The 23,309-nt window shown below is 41.8% G+C and overlaps 1 protein-coding gene across 3 annotated transcripts in view; it reads right to left on the bottom strand.

Annotated features, from left to right (window-relative positions):
• The window catches only part of GRIK1 (glutamate ionotropic receptor kainate type subunit 1), a 159,743-nt gene extending 142,942 nt beyond the window's left edge, over positions 1-16,801 (bottom strand). For all 3 annotated transcript variants that reach the window (XM_026857964.1, XM_026857956.1, XM_026857972.1), the window contains exon 1: positions 16,699-16,801. In XM_026857964.1, coding sequence (XP_026713765.1) covers positions 16,699-16,786 — 88 coding nt within the window. In that variant the 5' untranslated portion in view covers positions 16,787-16,801. The remainder of the gene's footprint in view (positions 1-16,698) is intronic.
• Between the last annotated feature and the right edge of the window lie 6,508 nt (positions 16,802-23,309).

Genomic DNA, 23,309 nt, shown 5'->3' with positions numbered 1-23,309 from the left:
CCACTGCTAGTTAAGTAAATCGCCAGTTTTACAAAGACTTCGTGCCTGAGGGAAATAAAAGATAAGGAAAATATGGCCCAACTCATTATAGAGTTCTCAGAGAGAAAACCAAAATGGTATATAAATTGAGGACAAGAATATACCAAATAACATTGCAGATACAAAATATCTTAGTGTCTAGGCATGCAGAGACAAGGAAAAGGGGGAGCACACTACTGAGGTGGCTTTGGTATAGCTAGGAAGTTATCCAACCTGCTGCTACCGAATTTTCCTACAGTCTGGGCTCCTTGCATAGTCCCACAGAGCAGCTCTCTTACTGAAGACAACCAATATTTTCATGCAGTGTTGATAACTTTTCTCTTATACATAGACACAGTTTTTCAGAATATTCTACTTGGGTTTGCTGCCTACAAAAGGAAGCCTGAAGCTTTCATAATCTGAAATATGAGATTCATACAAAGGAAATCAAACAATTCAGGAGAATCCATCTATGGATCAGCTGGAATGCTGCAAGTAGAAGCAGGATGCAACCCCATAACCCCAGGAAAAACCATGCATCCCTTAGAAATCCCATCATGTCGCCAAGGCCATTTAAATCCCAAATTAGACAGAAAATTTCATCTCCCACAGCAGCACAAGTTTGACAGCTTCAAACATAGCCACAAAATGTATTATTCCTGATTAACAAATAAATAAATCAATTTCTTCACCCTATGTTGCCATGTGTGTGAGTATGCCACAAACATTGGACAGCTATTATACATACAATACGTCTCAAGAGTGTTGTGGTTGTAATCCACAAGATTACTTTATTGCTTTTGCTTAGACAACACTTCCAAGGGACTCACTCTTCCCATGTGTCAGACACGTCCTCTCCAGAGACGGTGCAAGTGCAGCTGGCAGAGGAGACGCCAGAAACAACCAACATCCCTGAAGGGCTCAGGACATCAGAGGGTGCATTATGACCAACTCATTTTATTTCGAATGAGGTTTGGCTCTTCCAAACGTGAACAATTCTGAAAACCAATAATGTTACCATTCTATGACATTCTGCTCACCCCAAAAGAGAAGTAAAAAGATTCTTGTGACAGAGGCTGATCTTTTTCCCTCTGCCAAGTCTGCTCTGAGGTTTGCTTGAAGTGTCTAACTTGCTGTGTATCTGAAAAGAAGTTGCATCCATTTTAAAAATGTTAGTTCTGTGTATGTATCCAAAAGGCAACAACAAAAAATAAATAACCACAGTCAAGAGTAAACAGCTTAATTTTTTGCTTGAACTCCACATCTGTTTAGAAAAATCTAGGCTGGGATGTAAGATGAAATGCAATTTGAAGTAATTTTCCAATGTTTGAGCTATTAAGTCAAATATATATTTACAAAAAAAAAAACTCTTTAGAGAACTAAGTTTTATTTACCACTTAAAATAACTCTCAGACTGGACAGGTACTGGTGGTACTCCTCCTATCTCTTAAGAGAGCAGAAGAAAAAATTTCTGCAGTTCCACATGGACAATATGCAGTTATTATTTTTTCATCACCCTTGCACACCATTGATCTTGACAAATGAATCCTGTCAAATTGGCTTTTTTTCCCATAAACTCCCTTTGTGATCAGTTTAGCTCTTAAGGCTGATCTCTAGGAAACTGCCTCATCAGATAATGGCTATCCCCATCAGATAAAACTGTAGTTTATCCTTCAATTTCCTTTGATTCACGAAGCAAAAATATGAGGTATTGGATCAAATGAAAACCAAACTATCAAATACACTATTTATTCTCACGGGAATAAAACATGTAGCAAACTCTGCCTTTAGCAGATGAATATTCCTGTGGCAGAATATTTGTATTTATGAAAAAAACTGTTTTAATGTGAGGACAGTAGACTTATGTTCATCTCGAAGCACACACACGAAAAGGAAAAAAATCCACCTAGCAGAATGAATTGTCGTAACCACACAGACTTTAGCATGGAAGCAGTTGGCAGCATCTAGGATATCGACTCTCCTTGGTTGCCATTTTTCAAGAAAATCACCATGTCCCACTGTTCCCTCTTATAAACCAGGCACAGATAGTCATTCATGGCTCCTAGAGGAACTTTTTAAAAATAGACAGCTAAGAGTGGGACATGGGCAGAGCTGCTCTTGAGATCCACTTCTTCCTCACCCTGGTCCCATTAGCAAGGACCATAGACACCAAATTTCTTCACAGCACTCATGTGAGCTCATTCTTTTCTCTGCTCCACAGTACTTATCTTTGAAAAATTATTAAACTTTTAAAAAAATGTGACATTTCAGTACTTAAAAATATGTCAGGCCAGATGGTGATGAGCCATCCAGTGCAGTGTTCACAAGACTGATATTCTCTATAGGCTCACTAAATATTTTACTTGCTTGTTTGGTTTTTTATTCATTTAATTATTTAATTATTATTTTGTTGCTCGATACACAGATAGGTTTTTGGGGAAAATGTGTTTACACATTGCAAAAGCACTGGTAGTGTACTTCTGTCTAAAGTTTCTCATCTCATACTTCCCCCACGATGGTCTTGTTTGTATACCAAACTACTCCTTCACATCCTCCCAAACCTGAATAACTGATACCTCATAAAAACCTTTGTGCTTGCCACCACAAAATAGAAGAAAAACAAAGTTGATGGTAATTAAAAAAAAAAAAAAAGCCAAAAAGAGCTTTATAGCTTACAGAATTGAAATATATAAATAGGGGTTTAATCTTCTAGGCATGAATAAAACTTCCAACTAGATAATTTCTTCAGCTTTGCTATGGCTAAACCAAAGCAAACAGACAGGGAGCAGCAAACTGCGTGACAGCAGATGGCACTTAAAGTAGGCTTCCTGGGACTTCACCTAGGAAAAAACGGCCCTGGTATTAACATTTCACCAGATTTCCAGTATGTGAGAGTTCCCTGCTGTTTCTGAACTTATTTTAGGAATTACGTACAACAAGGAATCACAAAGTGTCCAAACAGCATCTTACAATGTGACAAGCAAAAATAAAAAGACAAAGGCAGATATTTTATAATCCCCTAAACTTGAAAACCTATGAAAAGCCCCTCTGGCTAGTGGCATGAACGAAGGCAGACTGGTTCATATTCTCCCTTCCACTGAGTGCTCCCTGTAGGAAGAAGTTGGAGGAGAAATTAATGTGAAGTTGTATGGTGGCATGGATGCTCTGTTGCAATTGCCCTGACATGAGCTTAATTCACAAACAGCGGCTGAACCACAGGTCATGCTGTGGCTCCAGGTTCCTCCTGTTTGGCTGCAAACTCCCAAAAAATTTCCTATTTCAGTGTGGCTGAGTGTGACAATTCCACTCATCCTGGGGCAGTCTGATGTCACACTTGCTTTAACCAGTGATCTCAGAGAGCGAATCCAGCATTTTTCATGTCATCTTTAGGGATGTCTACTCTGCCCAGGAATTTCTTTTTTCTTTATTTCCTGTCCACAGCCAAACATATCATTGTTACTGAGAGAGCTTATATTCAGAGTCTTACGATTAAGTAACCATTGTAAGAACCAGATTGGTTCTGAAGCTAAGTTACACATTTCTGCCTCTTTCAACTCATTTATGATAAATCTCGTATTTATTTTAAAGAAAGGAGAGCTATATTGGATTCAGAGTCTGGTCCCTGGCTCCCTATTCTTCTGTTATATACTATCATAATGGACTCCAGGAATCTAAAATAAAAATACAAAATGTGTCTACTTCCTCTTTCAGCCTTCATGTACCTCCTCCCAAACTGGACAGGAACTTCTAAGAAATTACAGTTTATTGTTACTGGTTCCCATTATAACAGACAAAGCTGAACTGAATTTAAATGCTGCCTACTAAATTAGACCACAGTCCCCCAGGGATTCTTTTCATGGGGCTCCAGCCCATCCCTGCTTTATGGAAGCTATAGTTTTCCACTGTGTGCAACATGACTCTCCTGACAGTATATTTGCTTTTTCATTTGCTAGTTTCCTTATCTAACTTTATCACAGCCAGTGTGCAATTTTTCACACTTCCTTTGACTGCTCTTACTGTCACTTTTGTCAATGTCCCCAATTTATAGTCTCACATCCTCCTCAGCAGGACTGGCTGCTAGGATGATGCTGATGATGTTTACACTCCTATAAAGATTTGTCCATGCTTTCATTAAAAGCTGCAGTTTGAAATGTCGCTATTGACAGTGGTTTTGTTCTGTTATTAGCACAACCATGGTTTGTTGGATTATCAAAGAAGGACAGCTGCCAAATAAAATTTTTGGCATACAAGCCTATGAGTGACAGATTCAGTAGAGAGCAAAAATTTGCAGCACATAGACCTATATAATATTCTTTTTAAGATATAGGGCACACAGTGTGTATACATAGTTTGCACAGTAGCGACAGTGCTGTTGTTGCTGTTAGTTGTTGAGTGAAAAGCTGCTTATGCAGGTACACATAGCATTTTAGCTCAGCCAAAGCTGACAGCATGTGTTTGAAGCTAATCTGCTGATCAGTCCCAGTTATCAGATTTTTGCTTGCATCCTGGAGCAGTCTTGAGGGACACAAGATACTTCGCTTCTGGATGAAGCTAAACGGGAAGATGTGCCACCAGAAGCGTAACATAACACAAGCCTACCACCAGCGGGCATGTTGTGAGAGCACAGCAGAGCCCAGTCCCCATAAATCCCTGCAGTTGCTCCAGTGGGACTGTCACCTGTTTTGGTGGACGGATCTACAGCACCTTCTGCTAATGCAGGGAGAGCCTCATGCCAGGACATGTCTAAAGACACTATAACTGAAGAGGGGGTAGCCTCTCAGCTCTAAAGTGGCTATGTTCTAAGGCCTGTATTATTTTCTATTAGGACAAGATGTTCATTACAGAAACAGTGTGAGGATGTGGGTTTTTTCCATACAAAATTAACTGTTTGACCTAGGCAGTAAAGAGTTATTACTCTTTACTTTAGGTATAAATTAAGCAACCTCACAATGTTCCTTCTATAACACATTACTCTGTGATCGCAGGGGTCAGGGCCACTTAATAATAGTGAACCTCTCTATTTCTATTGATTTGCAATTTTTAGATTGTTAAGTGGATATAAACTTGATGCTTTAGGATTTCACTCCCATGTCGAATTACAGTTCACATTTGCTTCTTTGGGAAATGTGTGTTTGTATAGCACCTTGTGCAGCAGACATCCTCTCAGGGCATGTCTACACAGATATTAAGTATCTGTATTGGCACCCTAAGGTGGGTAAATAGAAGCAAGGACTGGAGTCGAAACTGTGGAGCCATGCTAGTGCTCCCTTGACACAGCATGCTAGCCTGGGCTGTGTTCTGCAATGATTCACTGATGCCTCCTATGGACTGAGCTGACTCTGTCTGCCTGTCCACATCCAAACAAGTACGTCCTTACAAACCTCTGGGGACTTACACAGGTAAATATTGTATACTTATTTCTCAGAATTTGGAAAAACTAGATTTTCAGGAAATTGAAAAGCAGGAAAAGTGAAGGTGATTTTATTCAAGCAATTAGACATGGTTTAGTGGTGGACTTGGCAGTGTTACATTTGCAGTTGGACTAGATGATCTTAAAGGTCTTTTCCAGCTTAAGTGATTCTATGATTCTATGACATACAAGAGTGAATTTCTCCATTATGTTTGCATTCCTCAGGGTTGCTCCTTGGTGAAATGCATAACTCTCACCCTGGAGAGAAAAAGAAATACCACTTACTCAGCTCCTGGCACCTAACTATGACTAGTTATTTTATCCTTTTCTTTTTAAGAGAAGAAAGAAGGAGCATTTTGGCAGGATCATTGCAGCTGTAAAGTGCATTTTAAAAAGACACTCCATTGCTGCAGGGGTGCTTCTCCTCTGGGAGTAGGCATGTAATCTATTGTCATGATCTCAGGAGTCCATCAGTGTAGAGTTCTTCCTTCTTGTTACTACCCCCACCCCCCCAAAAAAGAACCAATAAATCCAAGTAGATCTTCCTGTCATGGCTTTCAGTAGATTTATGCATTTAGAGAATTGATCCTCTGGGGTTTTTTAATCAGAAATGCATTCTCAGCAATTCTGCAGTTGCCAGAATTCCTGCATGGGAAGTAAAAGCAATGGGATCAGTAAATGTTAATACTGCTATAAACACTGTTAGGACTGGACAACCACATTTCTGTGGTTCTGCTAGACTGGACAATCTAGCACATTTCTCATCACCTAACTGGATAGGCATTATTATAGTTGGATATGGATCATTATAAATATCGTTATACCTTTGCAGTAACACATACCTGGAAAAACTCACTTTACCAGTACAGAGTCTTGTTTCGCATCTCTCAACGTACGGAGGACAGAAAACTAGCAGACAGCAATGTCTAGAAGTGCTTAACTTCAGTTTAACGCCACTCCAGTAAAGTCTGAGGTTTTACCATCATTTACATTTGGTGCAAGCAAGCTGAATTCCAGCACTTTTGTAAATTCTACAGTGAAAATACAAGTAATTTGTTACAGAGTGCCTACCAGAGTAAGTTTATAATAAAACAAAGAATACCACCCGTCTTAAAGAAAAAGCTGAAAACAGTTGCTGCTGCAAGCAGGAGCCCATTTCATAGGGATGAGATACATAGCGCAAAACAGAACAGAAGAGGGTGACAGTAATGCAGACACAAATAACTAGATCCCTAGGTTTTGCAGTATTAAAATTAGATGACAAGTGTAGGATGCCAAGGGTACACCCTTTGCTCTCTCGATTTCATAGATAGCTTTCATCTCTTTGAGTAAAACAACAGACTGCCCCCTTTATGGTTGCTCATGCCTGCCTCTGACTTGTACACAGACACAACTGCTGAACTTAAAGAAAACCAGCACTTTATTCTTTGTGCGGTAAGCCGTGCCTCTATTAAAACACCACAGGACCATTTAGATCACTGCAAGTTTTACTTTCAGATCTGAATTCGGCCCCAGGGAAGCATCCTAGACTTTCCAGACAAGATCAGAGAGCATGCCCCTGTGTCTTTTTTATATGGGTTCTTATGTTGCTATTGCATGAAATAGGTATTACAGCATTATCTGTGGACAAATACAGCGAGTGAAATTCTAATTTTTCTTTCTCATAAAGTGACCAAAAACCTACAGAACAGGACAACTGAGATAGGTCCAGAAAATAGGGTGTTGAATAAAAGGGGGAAGGTTGTTTTCAAAGGAAACCTTGTCTAGTGGGTGGGACAACCCACTGTCAGAAAAGTTAACTTTATGTTGGATGAAAAGCCTGATCTTATAAATTACTTATGGAAAATTACCACTTCCTTTATATCGGTACCTACACAGGAGTTGATACCTATCTATAGCTGTATCTCTAGAGGATAACATCATAGGCTTTCTATATGAGAGAAGTTAAGCTTTGCTCTGTACAAGAAAGTTTCCTCCAGAGGCAGAGGGACGAGTGCTATAAAAAGCACATTTGGGTGACCTCGGAGTGCCATGTCAAAAAACTACAATGTCACAGCAGGGTTTTACAGGAGAGAGCTCACCTCTGCAGGGCAGTAAGGGAAATGGGATGGCTTTTTTGGGAGATCAGAAGATACTTCTCCTCTCAGGGCATCCTTTTCTGACAAAGGTAAGAGAAAGCAGAAGAGAAAGCACAGATGCACGCTCCAAGCTGTGAAATTTCTGCTACTGTTGTTTAACCTTGGAATTTTCCTCTCCAGACCAAAATTTCCCATTAGGATGCCTCCAGAGGGAAAAGTAATTGCCCTCCATTCTCTTAGCTGTTTCTTTCTTTTTCTCTCAACAAAAGAGTACCTTGTTTAACCACAACTACAATTTGGATTTGACTGTTAATACTAAGGGGAATGAAGGCTAGCTCACAGCTCAGGCTCTGCCTTTGGGGATGGAGCAGCCAACAGATGGAACCAAGCAGGGAAAATGTGATGCTGATACAGAAAATAGCAAGAGGGATACAAGCATAAGATTATCCTCTCCACTTTATCCTTTTCATTTGTATTGATACATACAGATACTCAGTGAAAAAGGAAAGCACCAAATCTGAAACAGATAAAAGAAAATGCTGTTGATACAAAGAATAATTAATTTTGGGGATCTTGTTACTACAAGGTGATACTGAGAACTGAGAGTTCAGTGGGATTCAAGAAAAGATGAGACACTACAGGGAGAATAAGAACAGCTATGATTACATCAGATAAGATTAAATGCAGAATTAATATATGTTAGTAATAGGTGAAACACCAGAGGGTAAGAAGCTGGTAAAGAGCTTTCTTGAGAGATATCTTTCCATAATAGTCCATAACAGGGTTTCTCATTTCTTCCTTTCAAACTCCAACACTGGACATTGAAAACTGGAATGAAAAAGCTCCAGGGGATTCCAGTAATTCCTCTGATTTCTATAACATTTTCTGGGAAGTGCCTGTTCTATAAAAATAAACTGAATATTGAGCTAAAACTGCATATCAGTATTTACTTAGGTAAAATTAACCTTCTGTTTCTAAGTCACCGACAACAGTAAGTTCTGTACATGAACTGAGGACAGTATGCATCCCCGTGTCCATATGTTACCTTGCTCTTCCACCAATGAGCTCACAGGAGGAAGAGCACCCATTTAAACACTGTATTCATTTACACTGACAGATTGCAAACACACCTCTAGCTCACAGAGAGTAGGGAGAACTCTCTAATAAATACACAAACTACCTTTAATTTAACATCTGTGTCTCCAAGTGGCATTCTAATATCAGGTTTGTGATCTGTGGACAGTAATCTCTAACTGCTCACTGGATAGGCATGAAGTGTGTCTGGCAATTTCACCATTTGGTGGATAAATATTTGTGTCTGAGCAAAAATAACACAACAGATTCTGACTCCAAGGGGAAGCCCATTTGCTGTGATTTATACATTTATTGCAGTGGATAAACACTAATGCCATCATGATTGCCCGTTGTAAAGATCCTGTCATCTGTAGCAACCTGTCTTTTCCATTGGGGCCAACTGTTCTATCTGATGATAAGCCATAAAGCTCTGGAAGGTGACTGTAAAAGTAACAGACTGTCAGTAGCAGTCAGAGTTGTCATCGCTTTGTCACTGCCAGTTATTTGAATTTTTAAGACTTACAAAGCCAGGAAACTTGCTACCTTTCATACAATTTGGTCATTTTTTTTTTCTTATCCTGGCAGAAATGCTGAACATCTTTAAGTCTTAACTAAACACATAGGCATCTCTACTGAAAGGAAAATTAATAAATCCTTTATTAGCCACAAATACATTCTTATACTGTCTTGGTAGTTTTATAAGCACATTCATGCGACTTGCTAGATATCTGAGTTCACACTGCAGTGTTCTCTCAAGTTTGGGGCACAATGCAGTATGACAGGATAAGAGAAGTGTATGTGAGAATTTCATGACAGTTTTTGCAATAAATCCCATGCTTCATAATATCATAAGCATGTTGCATGCTGGAAAGTACTTAAGTAGAAACGTGCATAAACACAGTTCCACATACTTAAGATTAACATCAACCCGTCAATTCATTCTTATCTAAGATTTTTTAATGCCATTTCCTTTTCTTTATCCTCCTTGTGTACTAGTGCTTGAGCTCATGATGACAGGAGATAGCAAGACTGCAGTAAAGAGCTATTGTAGCAGAACTCCAATCACTGAATCTCATAAAAACTATCACCTTTATAAGGCAAGCCTGCAGGCTTCAGAAGCAGCCTCCAGCTCCAATTTTTTAGGGCTATGAGGGCAAGGAAAAGCAGCACAGACTGAAAAATGGTGTCAGACAGAAATTCGGAGGACTATAACCTATCTTAATATGTCAGCAAAAGACAGCCAAACAGTACAGCACTGCTTCAGAAAGACTGACATTCCTGTTACCATATGTGGTCCATACATGTAAGCTGTATCACCATATGCAGGTACCACCATGCAAATGTATCATCTGCTTTCCTAATGTCTCCATGTCCTTTCCTCGTATTGCAGCAGTCTGAGTCACTGAGAAAACAACACTCAAGTCCCAGCTCCTCTTCCACCACTTTAGGCAGCACAGGACATCATCTCCCTCAATTTGCTCACTGCTGTCTTTGCAAGGGGATTTTTACTTCTTTCTAATTCAAACATATATGTTTATGATGAATATTCTGCATTGTAAAGGGCTTTTACAGTAAGATGAAAATTTCTCTCTTTGATTTTGTGCTTTACTTATCATCCACAACATAATAGAGCAGAGTAAATTTTGAGATGCGTGAAGAACGCAGATCACAGTTTTTGAATAACAAACATCAGCATACTTCTGAACTTCCTATGCTCCTTGATTTCTTAAAACATGTTTCCCTGTAATGAAGAGAAAGCTGCACCGTAGTTACACTGATGGTCCTGATATTCCAGAAATTGCCATCAAAGCTTTTCCCTTTGATGTTTTCTACATCCTGATTGCACTGTCTCCCAGGCTGGAGGGAAAGGAAAGATATTGTTGGCATAATGCTGTATGGCTGGCATGAAAGTAGCACCACATCTTAATCTGCTCTTGCCTCATAAGTAACACAAATCTCTCCAGATCTAATCTTTCACAAAAGTACAAGCTTCATGGCAAGAGCAGTGACATTCTGATTTTGACTATACATCTTCACATAGTGTAGAATGGAGGAAACCTGTATTTTGGCTATCCCAGATATAATCTCGTTCATGGGTAACAGACACATCGATTTCTTAAGCCAAAAACTTATTTTTTTAGACAGATTTTTTAAGGAAACAAGGTCTGAAAAATCATACTATTTGCTCATCTCAATCCTGTTAGCCCCAATAATCTAACCCCTGGCCACCTTTATCTAAATTTGAAAAATGGTAGAGATGTCAAGGTCATGTGATTCCTAGAAATGTAGTAAAAAACAGTTTGAGGAATGTAGTAAATTGTCTCACCAAAGGAAAAGCTCAAGTTATCTGCAGGTTTGGGCTGCTGACTGTGTGTCTCTTGGAAATACTATTGCCTCTTGCCACTTGTCATTTGTGGACAAGCAGGAGGACTTTGAAGAAAGAGGAGAACCACAGGTGGTGCTGCAGAGAAGAGGTCAAGAGGGAGCAAGAAAGGCAGTTGAGATTACAATAACTGAAGGATGAGGAGAAGCAGAAGACAAGTGTGGGCTTCATAAAGTGTTCCTTCCTCCTTTTCCTTTTTCCTTTCCTTTTTCCTTTTCCCTTTCCTTTTCCCTTTCCTTTTCCCTTTTCCTTGCCTTGCCTTGCCTTGCCTTGCCTTGCCTTGCCTTGCCTTGCCTTCCCTTCCCTTCCCTTCTCTTCCCTTTTCTCAGGGACCTCTTCAGATTTATACAAGAACTCACACAATGTATTCTTCTGTATTCAGAGATCAATAATGTAGGGGAAAACTAAGTTGTAACACAGTGCTTTTATGTTCATAGCTGTCTTTCTGTTCTTTGAGTAACACACTCCTGAGTCCATCAAGTATGTCACGAAAAATGGCAGAAGCTAATCCATCCTAAAATACAGAATGCACCATTCCTACTAGCTATAGGAGTGACTGAACAACCTAAAAATATTCAGGCAGACTCACAGGCCATGTGGGGACCCAGAGACCCCTGTACTGTTCCAGGTATGAATACAGAGGAGTTTTTTTTACTTTGCAGCATACCATTCAGGGTCTTTTTGTTTCACTTCTTCTCTCCTGGCTGACCAGGGAGGTCCTGACAGATTGGAAATCAGCCAATGTAACGCCCATATATAAGAAGGGTCAGAAGGATGATCTGGGAAATTACAGGCCTGTCAGCTTGACTTTGGTGCCCGAGAAGCTGATGGAGCAGCTTATCCTGAGTAACATCATACAACACGTGGGACAACCAGGGGATCAGGCCCAGTCATCATGGGTTTATGAAAGGCAGGTCCTGCCTGACAAACCTGATCTCCTTCTACGACAGGACGACCTGCTTATTGGATGAGGGAAAGTCTGCGGATGTTGTCTACCTTGACTTTAGCAAGGCCTTTGACACCATTTCCCACAGCATTCTCCTGGCAAAACTGGCTGCTTGGGGCTTGGATGGGCACACGGTTTGCTGGATAAAAACCTGGCTGGATGGCTGAGCCCAAAGAGTTGTGGTGAACGGAGTTAAATCCAGTTGGTGGCCGGTCACGAGTGGTGTCCCCCAGGGCTCGGTTTTGGGGCCACTCCTGTTTAACATCTTTATTGATGATCTAGACGAGGGGATCGAGTGCACCCTCAGTCAGTTTGCAGATGACACCCAGTTGGGTGGGAGTGTTGATCTGCTTGAGGGTAGGGAGGCTCTGCAGAGAGACCTGGACAGGCTGGAGCCATGGGCTGAGGCCAACTGGAAGAGTTTCCATAAGGCCAAATGCCGGGGGCTGCCCTTGGGCCACAACAACCCCCAGCAGCGCTACAGGCTTGGGGAGGAGTGGCTGGAGAGCTGCCAGTCAGAGAGGGACCTGGGGGTGTTGATTGACAGCCAGCTGAACAGGAGCCAGCAGTGTGCCCAGGTGGCCAAGAAGGCCAATGGCATCCTGGCTTGTGTCAGCAATAGCGTGGCCAGCAGGGACAGGGAAGGGATCTGACCCCTGGACTCGGCACTGGTGAGGCCGCCCCTCGATTCCTGTGTTCAGTTTTGGGCCCCTCACTACAAAAAGGACATTGAATGACTCGAGCGTGTCCAGAGAAGGGCAACGGAGCTGGTGCAGGGTCTGGAGCACAGGTCGTACGGGGAGCGGCTGAGGGAACTGGGGGTGTTTAGCCTGGAGAAGAGGAGGCTGAGGGGAGACCTCATTGACCTCTACAGCTACCTGAAAGGAGGGTGCAGAGACCTGGGGATGAGTCTCTTTAACCAAGTAACAAGTGATAGGACAACAGGGAATGGCCTCAAGTTGTGCCAGGGAAGGTTTAGACTAGATATTAGGAAGCATTTCTTCCCAGAAGGGGTTGTTAGGCGTTGGAATGGGCTGCCCAGGGAGGTGGTGGACTCCCCACTCCTGGAGGTGTTTAAGAGTCGGGTCCACATAGCACTTGGGGATATGGTGTAGTTGGGAACTGTCTGTGTTAGGTTAATGGTTGGACTGGATGATCTTCAAGGTCTTTTCCAACCTAGATGATTCTGTGATTCATCAAGTAGAAATGTGCCAGGATGCCTGCGGTTCTCCAGCTGAGAGCAGGTTTCACAAACAGTGGGGGCTGCCTGCTCCCCCCACTTCATACAGGGAGCTTGCTGCTGGTAACGAGGGCTGTCCCTGCTGTGGAGACTGATATATTATCCCCTGGCTTACCTGCAAAGCTCGCCAGTTTTGGGCTCCTTCTCTTTCACTCTAATTTTTATAAGAAGTTTTGTCAGATTACATGTAAATATGACCCTTTTAATCAGGTTACTCAGTATAATACAAGTAAAATTCTGATGAGATAGATGCTGTTACTGCATTACATATTTTTATGTCCATTGAATCTTCAGTATCTTTCATGAATCACCTTACTGAAAATGTGACAGGTTTATGTCAGTCACAACAGGACTGTAACAGTATTAGCTCTACCATGAATTCAGCGTGACACCAAAATTGTATCATACTTGACCTTATTTGATATATTTGTGTACTGAATCAGAAGCTCCGTGCTAAGCTGCACAAAGCAAGGAGAGATTCCTTTCTAACAAGATGTTCTTCTATATAAATAGAGGTTTCTGCTTTAGTGTTTGCTATGCCAACTCCAACCACGTGATCGAATGTAAATAATAATGCTATTTCTAGAAACTGTGGCTAGAAGACATTCCAGCTCTCTTATTCAAGCCTGTTTACAGCACCATCAGTAACTGAAACAACTTACACCTGGTAGCATCTGTTCTTGCTACAAACTAGTGAATTTTGGCATTCTTTCCATGTGTCTGCTTTGGTGAGATCAAGTAGGGAAGAGAAGGAAACCTTCACAAAAGTTGAAGACCTTGACAAAATCAGCAGCTGGAGAAAAAGGAAGTAGGAAGAGGCCTTTTACCATTGATCTCCTCAAACTAATGGAATCCAGAACCTTCATTTGCAGTTTGGATGAGCTGCAGTAAATTGCACAACTGTTCTGTCAGAATAATACACTTGTCAGAACCTCATCACTGTAAATGGCCACAGCTCCATTGACTCTGGGACAGTCAGAGCTAAAGTAGTCTTTGGGTCATTTTTCTATTCCTGAGAAAAAGTGGTCTGTCACTTAAAACAAAGGACAAATTACCAGAAGAGATGATTTTGTACCCCATTTGCTCACAGATTTTCTGTAAGAACTCACAGATAAGAGCAAAGGCTTAGTTTTCAAATACATTTTGCAGTTAAATCTGCTAAAGATAGGCAGTTTACAGCTCATATCCTGGAGAAGCTGTATGAACAGTCATTGAGCTTTACCTGTTGTTGAAGAAGTTTATAACAAATTGACTACTATGGAAGAAGGACTGAGTTTCCAATCTTTGAAAAAGTCTGTGTCTGCTTCCTTCAGCCCTGACAAAAGTAGGAAATGCTTTTAAATATAACATATGCTGAAGGAACTTAAAAGCACAACTTTACTTGGTAGGAAACAACATTTTAATTACAAGCCTTGCTTTCAAGGGGTTAAATTGGAAGCATGCCTGACTATCACCTCTTAGTATCCTACTTGTCTCTGTTTAACTTAGAGAAATAATAAAGGAACAGAGTTGTGTGTATTAAAATCCTAAAATACACAAATAAATATGTTGAATATTCATTTTTAAACGTTGCTTTGATTCTTGTTAATTCTCAAACATGGATTAATTCAGCAGTGATAACAAAATATAAAAACTGGCAATCTGGCATGAGCAATAACTGCACTTCATTCACATTTTTCCTGTGCATTTGGAATTCTGAGTCAAATAATCAGTAAAGAGAGTTTACTAATATAAATTTACATCCATTTTACTTCATAGTAAAATACCATGAATCATTGCATCATTCTAAGAATTGCAATAAAATATGCTCTTGGTATTGTAAACAGCTGAGTTGCAAATACAGAAGCCAGGAATTCTATCATTAATTAAAGCTCCCCAGCAAACTTTGATCTGCATCTTCTAAACTAGTTATTTAAATTATTTAAAAATCCTATTTCTTACTGTGCAAATGCATAGGCAGCTGCTATCACTGAACATCTCAGTCTCCCATCTAGAAAACTCCATCCTTCACAACAGCAGTTAAAAGCCATCAGAGAGAAGCACTATGCTTAGCAGAAGATGCTAAAAATGAGCAATTCCAACATAAGTGCCATGGAAATAATACTTCTCAACTTTTCCATGTCCTAGTAGTGGTGGGTTGACCTTGACTGGCTGCCAGATGCCCACCCAGATGTGCTCTCACTTCCCCTCCTCAACAGGACAGAAGGAGAAAACTAAGATTAAGAAGCTAGTGGGTCAAAGTAAAGACAGGGAGATTGCTTACAATCACAGTCATGGGCAAAACAGACTCAACTTGGGGAAAATGAATTTAATTTATTGCAGATAAAAATAGATTTTCATAGTGAGAAACAAAGGCAAATTAAAACACTACCTTTCTTCCTTTAACCCCAGGCTCAACTTCACTTCTTCATTCCCGACTCCCCTACCTCCTCCCCGCTGAGCAGTACAGGCGTGACAGAGAATGGGGGGTTGCAATCATTCCATAGCAGCTCCTCTCTGCTGCTCCTTCCTCCACATACTTTTGCCCTGCTCCGGCACGGGGCCTCTCCATGGGCTGCAGTCTTCCAGGATAAACCTGCTCCAGCATAGGCTCTCCATGGGCCACACTTCCTTCAAAGCATAACCATCTGCTCCAGCCTGGGGTCCTCCATGGCTGCAGCGTGGATACCTGCTCCAGGGTAGTCTCTCCAGAGGCTGCAGGGAATTCCTGCTCAGGAGCCTGGAGTACCTCTTCCTCCTCCCCTTCTCCCCCTGGTGCTGGAAGGAATGTTTCTCACACTTTCCCCCTCACTTCTCCCTGCCAGGCAATGTTTTGTGTTTGTTCCTGGGAGCAGTTTCAGTAAGTCATGAGTGTTATTTCTAAAGTTTTTGTTTTCTTGCACATGGTATTTGTCAAACAATATGTAACCCAGAAAACAGATCAAGACTGATTCTGATAATGTTTCTTTCCGAAAGAGGGAAAGTGCTAAGGAGAAGTACAGCTGACCAGATATAAGATTCATTTGTTTACTGACAATGCATAATAAAAATTTAGCACTCACAGAAATACTCAGGACAAAGATTCATACAATGGCTTCCTGAAATTAACTTTGTGAGAAGGAAGAAAAGGTGGGATCTCAACACCCTTTCACTTACAGCCTTGTAGAAATAAAATAGTACACAAGTCATCTTAAAACAGTAGTTGTCATACTAATTATTCTGTATTTATAAAGAACAATACATTTTCTATCATCACCCTTTCTTACTATCTTGCTGTGCAAAGTATTTCAATGGAAAACTGGACTAACTTTTGCCTACATAAAATAGGCTATGAAACACCCTAATTAACACAGAAGTAATCTGCTTACATACAGAAATATTCCCATTTAAAGCCAAGAACTAGAGGGCATAAAGTATATAGCCATCTAATTAGTAGAAAACATTTTCTTTGCCTTCCTCTGATTTTGTGCTAACCCCAGCTCCTGAAAAGGTTGAGATGTATGCTGCACACCCTGAGTGTCTCTGCTGATGGAGAACTTGACAGGGCAGACATGGCCTTGATCCACTTACCCAGAAAAACACTGCCTGTGGCAGTCCCAGGCATGCTGGCCATCACTGCCTTCTCTTCAACAGCAAAGAGATGCTGTTGCTCCTCCATGCACTGCTCCTGAAAGAAGGGGAGGGCAGCTGCCACGTGGGGAGGAACCCAGGTGCCATGCTGTCATGTCTCCCCCTCTGCTCCTCCCATGAAGGTGATGAGGACAGCACAGAGAAGAGGCCATGGGAACACTCAGTGCTGGTGTTCTCAGTTAACATCCTCTGGCCCAGTGAAGTGTCTGCACCAGACAGTCATGTTGCAACTTTGAGCTAGCAGCGTTTGGGGCAGCTGTAGTGTCTTGGCTTTTGTATGCATGTGTGCGTATGTGGGAGACAACTCGTAAGAGGAAAAGGGTCTAAATTCATACTAAAAGGCAGAGGCAATAGAACTGTTTGCAACATTCGATCCTACTGGCCCTATGTTGCTTTAAAGAGGGCATAAATTCAGCTTCCTCCCAGGGGCCTGTGTTAGGCACAGAAGGATACAAATACAGATGAGATCTCCCCACATTGGGAGAGCTAAGAAAAGAGGGCTGGAAGCCAGGAATTCAGCCTGATAAAGAGGCATGCATCTGAGTAAAACAGCACTGCGTAAGTATTTCACTTCAATGCTACAAACAATTGGGTTTTTTAGAACACATCCATGTATCATACATACATTGGGCATCTATAGGAGAAGGTCTACACAGATGAGAAGATAAATGTTTATTGCTAGTTTTCCTTCATGACAGTTCTGATTTCAAGACAACAGCATAAGGGTTACAGTTTCCCAGACCACTTGTTGTTCAGGGCACATCACACACTCACTCCATCTGCAGATGTTTTTTTAATGTCAGTACACAGATCAATGACAGGACATGGTCCCCAGGGAACAGCATGGCACCCTAATAGAAAAAAGAAAGGCTTGGGCAGCAAAGTATGCGGTGAACCACATTGACACAGCACAGATTCTTCATTTCAAAGAGAAAGATCTGCATTCTTCAGAAAACAGTGTTCAAAAATATAATCTTCAATCAGTTCAATGGAGCAACTTTATAATTTACAGCACCAGATAAAGCTAGAAGATGTAATGTGAAATATCTGAGGCAGTTCTTTCCCTGTATTAAAATGCACCTTGGGCAACAGAGCCTTAACTTCTCTTAACGTATGTTTCTAGCAGATAAGTAAACAATTTGGATGTGAAATGAAAATTTTCAAGATAGTTACAGTTGGAAAAGCATCTGCTCATATTAAACTTCAGCTGCAGTGCCCCACTGATAAGTTTTTGGAGTGGTTTGGCATAGTTGAAAGGAAGCAGCTTCGGAAGAATAAAAAGCTTTTTGTGTACAAGTTGTTGGATCAGAGATAGCAAGAAGAAAGACATCATTTCTACATCAAAATTCTGCAAGTGGCCTTGCTGGCAGGATCGAATCGTATGCGAGAGCACATGACCAGATAGGCTGATCATCTCCATGCTCAGAGAGAGGGGAAGCAGGAACAGAGGAGGCAAGGCTGGGAAGCTTAAAGATTCCTGTTCAGAGAAACAATCCACACAATGCATTGAGCCGCACTGACATTCGGCTTCCTTATAACTGTAAACTCCTTCAGCTTTGTGGACAACATCATGTGCACACTGAACTTTGCGTTCGATGCCATCCGCTTAGCTCTGTGGGACTCTGTGTGCGGCAGCAAGTTGCAGGTGAGAGCTGAGGTCATCCCGACACCACCACCATGATGGCTTAGCAGCAAATCACAGACCAGCAAGTCACCTCCACTGAATTTCATCACAGTCACAAGCTTAGTGGTCTCTTTCAAAGAGCCCCCCCCCCCATGCTGGTTTATACGCACTGGATCCTAAGCCGTTAACTGCAGCGAGCTCCCTCTCTGCCCAGATCCCTGCCACTGGGCCTAGGGAAGATGTGTTACAGACAAGAGTGCTGCGTGCCCTCAGAAGGACCTTTGCCAAACCGTTTCCAAATGGAGAAGCAGGAAACTTTGCACTTCTGCTTTCTACACTACTTGGCCATTAGCAGACAAATGGAAACTCATTCAAGAACAAATGCCCATCTTTAATGGGTTTATTTAAGCAGAGGGAGCTCCAGTGAAGGAAACATCATGTCACTGTAAAGATCACAGTATTTCAGTGTGCAGCGTTGTCAGGATAACAGCCCGTGTTGGCTTGTCCTAGCAGGCCTGTTTCAGACAAGCCAGACTGCCCCGCTGTCCTCACTGCCACAGGCCACCATCCTCAAGCTTCCATGGTCCTTCACCAAACAACAGAACTGAAACTTGGACCATCCAGATCAGCCCTACAAGGCTGGCAAGGCTCATGCTGGCTGATGACTTAGGTGTTAGAAGGGCTTCACCCCAGAAAAGGCAAAAGTGCTTTCCCACAAGGGAGAACTACCTCATCTTTTGTAAGCGTGGTCAGTAAGACCTTGCAGCAGCTGTCAGTAAGGAAGGACTCCAGATGCTGTCCAATAAGCAACTTTGTCTTTACTGCTTCTAACTCTGTTAAATGTTAGCCACCTAAAGCGATTATTTCCCTTATCTTGCAGGTGTCTCAGACTGAATACAGGTTTTAGTTGTTCCTGAGAATAACAAATACCTTTTTTTGTCCAAACTACAAACATTCTGATAATCTTTCTACCAAGATTGTTTTCACCAACAATATCTTCATGCAGGGTCTTAAAATTTGATGGCCTGGTGCTGTGAATGCAGTCACTGACAGCTTTTTACCAATGGTCAGATAAGTACTCTCCTGGCTTGAGTGAGTGGCAGGGGGTTTTTTGGTAGCAAGAGATGGGGCTACAGCAGTGGCCCCCTGTGAGAAGCTTCTTGAAGCTCCCCTGGCTCTAAGTCAGACCTGCCTTTGCACCAAGACCAGGTCAACTAGCTGCACCTCTGTGATAACCTATTTAAGAAGGGGAACGTGGGAGGAGTTGTGGGAGTTGTGAGGAGAAGTTGCAAGAACATCTGTTTGAACACTGAGGTCAGTGGAAGAAAGGAAGAGAAGGGGGGGATGTGGACCAGAGCAAAGACTCCCCTGCCTTCTGTGGTGAGACAGCAGGGTCATCCCCCCTGCCACCCATGGAGGTCACTGGCGGAGCAGATATCAATTTGCAGCCTGTAGGGACCCCCACCCCGACTCAGGTGACTTTGCTCGAAGAAGGCTGGGACCCCATGGGAAGAAGGCCCCGCTGTTGTAGTTTGGCTCTGGGAGGACTGCAACATGGGGTGTGACCCACATGCCCATGGGAGTGACTCATGTTGGAGTTGGTTTGTGGAGGAAGATGGTCTCCTGTGAGAGGGGGACCACACTGGGACAGGGGAGGAATGCCAGAAGCTCCCCACCCCACTATCCCGAGGTAGAAGACTGACCGCACCCCCCCATTCCCTGCCCCCTGCACCCCTGGGAGGGAGGAGGTAGAGATACTGGAAGCAAAGCTGAGCCCTGGAAGAAGGGAGGGGCGGGGGAAGGTGTTTTCAAGATATGGTGATGCTTCTCATGATCATACTCTGTTAAATGTTGTTGTTAATGTCTGTATTAAACTTACGTTCTTTTTTTCTTCCCCTAACAAGTCTGTCTTTTGCCTGTGCCTTAAAGGATGACATAATCCCTCCTTGTCTTTATCTCAATTTCCTAGGTCTTTTTCTTCCCTCCTTCTCAGTGCTGGCAGGGAAGGCAGGGAAGTGAACGGCGTCTTTGTTTATTTTCCCCTTCTCAGCGCTGGCGGGGAAGGGTGGAGTGAGTGGCTGCATTGGTGCTGGTTGTCCTCTGAGCTCAAACCACGACAAGTACCTACTGTACCTATTTGCATGATGCACGTGTTGCCCAGAAACAATCCTGTCCCTTGCCTGGTTTGATATCTGCAGCAGTATGTGCCAGGAGCCTTCTGCCCCTTCACTGTGCTGCCAGCCAGCTTCCCATCACCCAATATCTCTGGAAAAACACCAGCAGAAGCATGTCTCATCCTCCTCTAGGGCCAGGTCCATAGGGAGAACAGCCAAATCTACTGCTGATAGATGGCACAGGTCTCCATCCTGCACTGCACTAGCAAGTGAGGGGAATGTTCCTGGCATTTCTGATTGCTTTTTACACAGTGATAGAAAATTATACCAAAAGATTTTTCTATAAACATAACATTAAAAAATGAAACCCCAGAAGATGGGAAATATCAAACTAATGTTGACTGAGCAACTTCAAAATCCCATCCTTTGTTACCTAACTTATATACATTATTATTCAAGATTTCTGCCTCATTTACTGCACTCTTTCACTATAACCTTTTGCATTTAATATTTTTAAGTACGGACAAGTAATTGGGGATATAGCATTCTATTTAACAAAGCCATTTTGTTTAGCATGAGCAGTTTATCATACAAAGTGTATTTGAACAACCATATGGAAAAACAGTGCAGCTGTGATTCCATGTCCTTCTTGCACCCTGTACCAGATATTTACTCATTCATCTCCCATTCCAACAAATATAATGTTTGATTTTTCAGTAATTTCCTATGCTCTTTCTGAATCCTAACATGAAAAAAAAGCATTCAAATATACACATGAAAATATTTTAATTAGAAATTGTAATTTTATTTGTCTCTGGATTGTGGGGGAGAATTCTTAAATGGCTTACTACTAGTTTCTTTAATAGTTCTCAATAGCTTATTACTATATTATTTTATGCAGACAGCTAACTTGCTATCCCCATGAGATTGCTGAAGTTATTCATCATGCATTTTGACTCACTGGCCGATCTGACAGTGACTGGCAGTCTCTGGAAAAGTATAGTACAGTTAAAAAACCTGACCTAACTTTTAAACAGCTTTCTCTGTGATACTGACATAATCAAATGGAGTTTTACATATGTCACGCTGTTGCTGCAGCAACCTGGCCACTTCTGCTCTGACTACTGATAGGGAGCCTCTGAGCTTGATGTGGACTCAGATGTCTTGAGATTAGTCTCTTGGGACCATTCCAGAAAAATCAGGATTAATTTGCAGTTCCTCGAAAATGAAGTAACTATTTCACGTAAACTACTTTTCACATTCCATCAGGCCTGAGCTTCCTATTCATAATGGTTATAGAAATGACTAGGTTGGCACAGGGCCCCCAAGACATTTAGGAGAAAGCCATTTGCACGGCAGGAAGGAGGATTAAAACAGCTTTGGCTTCTCTTGTAATTTTTCTTGAATGAAAGCAGAGAAAAGGTTATTTTTGTGAAAGCAAAAGTTGCATTTGTTTTTTGGTTGTTTTGGGTTTTTTTTCCTCTGGATGTTTATATCTCAGTGCATCTGATTTTCAGTTCTCCATATCTTCAACTGGGATGAAACCAAGACAGTGAAAGCAAAGGACAGTGAGCACTGAAATGTGTAGTTCGCGAACCTACAGTTAATTCCTAGCTAGCATGGCTGTAGAATTTTATAATGTCACCTCAATATTTCATAAAGACTTCAACAGTTTTGATGGTACAGTCTACATTGCTGCACATGGCTCGAATGCTCTGAAAGCCTCTTTCCAACTGCTTAGACCCTTTCTTGGGGAATAAGGGGGAAACACAGTGCTGGAACAAACATGATGCAAGAGAACAAGTCAGGCCAATTCATGGGGTTTGCTGTATTTTCCCGAGAATTACAGCCTAGCGAAACACTTAACTACCTTGCCAATGTACATAATATCCTTCTAGAAAGGGCATAAGTAACAAAATGTTTCTGTATTCGAAATATATATAATTACAGAGGGCATGTGTGCCATAATGGAGTAGTCTGTGGGAGTACCGAAACAGGGGAAAAAAAATTGAAATTCTTCTGTACACAAAAGGTGTCCATCCCTTGCTAAGACTTACCACGTCTGATCTTCAGCAGAACACCACTCTGCTGAGCAGACATGAAGCTGAAGGCTGGAGAGGACATAGCACATCATGCTGAAAAGATGCTCAGAAGAAATCTGAGCAGTGAAAAGGCACTTCCAAGGGCCATGGGTGTTGGTGGCCTCTGAGGGGCTTCTGTCTAAGATTAGATAAGCACCTAATATTTGGCCACTATCCAAATCCGGAGAGGAAGTCAGTGCTCTGCTTTCTCAGAAAATTTTTCAGTGTCAGGGAAAATCTTCAGACTTGTCTGATTTGCACTGCACATCCAGGGCTGAGCTCCAAGTATGTGCAAACTTTATAGGCCATAGAACACCTACCTATAAATTGTTGCTTACACACACTTGGAACTCTATAGCAGCAACACTTTGCACTTCATACTACTAATTTCCAAAGGATCTATGTAAATCTTCACCTAATATACAAACAATAAGGAAATGTCAACATTCTGATGCAGTGGGCAGAGGTCTGGGGTGATAGCACTTGAGAGACCTGGAGCCACTCCCAGCTTTGCCACAAGTTTGCCAGCAAAACACTTCAGTTATCTGGCTTTGGCTTCCCCAATCATAAAATAAAGCTAATTGTATGTGCTTTGTGAAGTACTCTGAGCTCTACTGCTTCAGAAGATCTCAGTGTTGTTATTACTTATTACAACTCTTGTTGAAATATGACACATTTCATACTACATGAGACAAAGCAATAAGGAAACTAGTTCAATGCAAACTTTCACTG

The sequence above is a fragment of the Athene cunicularia genome (assembly GCF_003259725.1).
Source record: "Athene cunicularia isolate RWA chromosome 1 unlocalized genomic scaffold, athCun1 chr1_part1, whole genome shotgun sequence".
Taxonomy (NCBI): Eukaryota; Metazoa; Chordata; class Aves; order Strigiformes; family Strigidae; genus Athene; species Athene cunicularia.
This window is presented reverse-complemented; position numbering and strand designations above follow the sequence as displayed.